This window comes from Loa loa, assembly GCF_000183805.2.
Source record: "Loa loa unplaced genomic scaffold supercont3.857, whole genome shotgun sequence".
Classification (NCBI taxonomy): domain Eukaryota; kingdom Metazoa; phylum Nematoda; class Chromadorea; order Rhabditida; family Onchocercidae; genus Loa; species Loa loa.
The window spans coordinates 1-1,769 of NW_018109037.1; the positions used below are offsets into that span (position 1 = coordinate 1).

Here is a 1,769-nt window from a genome sequence, read left to right on the forward strand (position 1 = left end):
CAATACTATTATTGCCGATTGCATTTCGCATTTTCCTCATTTTGAGCAACAGTGCAACGACGATTGTCAATAAACACGATAGTAAATTGACAACCATATTGGACATTCCCCAATAGGTGCGAAATGACTAAAATGTCATGAATTACACTATTTGATAGTAAATTATTAGATATTATTCTGCCAAGAATTGTTCAAAATCGTTTCTTTTGGGGTTTCAGAAATAAAATATGATGAATTGTTTGCTTACTTTTGGCTTACTTAGTCTTTGCATCACTTTTAGATTAGTTTAAATAAAAACATGAAACAGTGATAAAGTGATATATGTGTATTCCACGTAAACATCACAAATGTTACTTGAAGTTACTTGATACCTCAGAAGTGAAGCAGGCGAATGTGCCGCAGCCGGGTATCGGTTTTATACCATTTGATAAAATAAATATCAACGACAAATCGAATCCTGCCATCAAAAGTGAAAATACGAAGCCACAAAATAAGAGACTGAAAATTTGCGAATTTCCTCACGGAACATTGAAAATAACTGTTGAAGTATTAGAAAATATTTGATATCGTATTGATTTTTAAGGGAATGAATAACTTTTGTTCCGAAATTATTAATTTAAGGAATTCGAAAACTTTTGCCTGATCGTTTTACGTACGGCATCTTTGTCATTACTGATAACTCAGAAGAATGCGACTGATTGCATTGTAACATTCTCGAAGGTATATTATATTCCATATATTATGAATACAGAATCATTATAGACGTACGGTCTTTTTTTCAATGAATAATACTTCATAGGAGCCGAAAGAGCCCAAATTCGATCTAATGCGATCAAGGTAGTTATCGTACAACCACTCTTCATAAGTGCAGCTGGAGTGGAACCAAAACCGAGTACGATATATTCGTTATAGTGGTACTCTTTGCCTAAAAAATCTTTTTTCAACATTAAAAAGGATGAATTCCTGCAATTCATTTATATAAACTATATATGGGAAAAATAATTACAATAGTTTCAATATAATTATCAAAAATATTGATTATTAGCTTCACATGATCTATCACGTTCGTTTACTAGTAAGAATTAAACGCAATTAGTTAATAACCCATAAAGTATACTCATTTTAAACCATACTGCGGAAAATTTATTGCAACAAAAATCTAACAAAAATATTCAATAGATTTAAGAAGATAAAGGACATTCTTGTAAAAATATTGCTGCATACCATTTCTAATACAGTACACTTGATAATATTTAAAAGTTTAGCGTATGACAACATAACATACCGTTTGGTACCCATCCACTGAGCAACACGATTAAATACGGTATTGATAATGTGGAGTAGAAAAGGTCAATAGCAGCCAGTGAGACAAGAAGAATAATATTTTCGTTGGCCAAAAGTTGACTGTTAGTAAAGTATGCTAGCAATACAGTTAGATTTGCTAGGATTTGCAAAATATTTAAGGTAAAAAGAAATATATTACTGGCAAGTTCAATGTTATGATCCATTTATTGGATGATAATATTTCTGCAATTAATCATGATTGGTTATCAACAAATTTGAATGGAATAAGATGAACAAATGTAACGAATGGTATGATGATATGATAATCTATTATCAGTGCACAAAGAATGGAAGAGGATGAACATAGGTAAAGAGAGGCAAACCATCCGTTGTAAAACAAAAGTGAACAATAGCTATTAGCAACAAAAAGAAAAAAAAATCAAACAGCATATTTTTGGTGTCCATTACAAATAAATATTATGATG

The 1,769-nt window shown here is 31.0% G+C and overlaps 1 protein-coding gene across 1 annotated transcript; it reads right to left on the reverse strand.

Moving 5' to 3' along the window:
• Window positions 1–364: 364 nt before the first annotated feature.
• On the reverse strand, window positions 365–925 carry LOAG_12195 (hypothetical protein; the record flags this gene model as incomplete). Its single annotated transcript, XM_003147709.1, has 2 exons — window positions 365–498; window positions 769–925. Coding segments are annotated over 2 exons (290 nt in total), but the record flags the coding sequence as incomplete, so codon positions are not given.
• Between the last annotated feature and the right edge of the window lie 844 nt (window positions 926–1,769).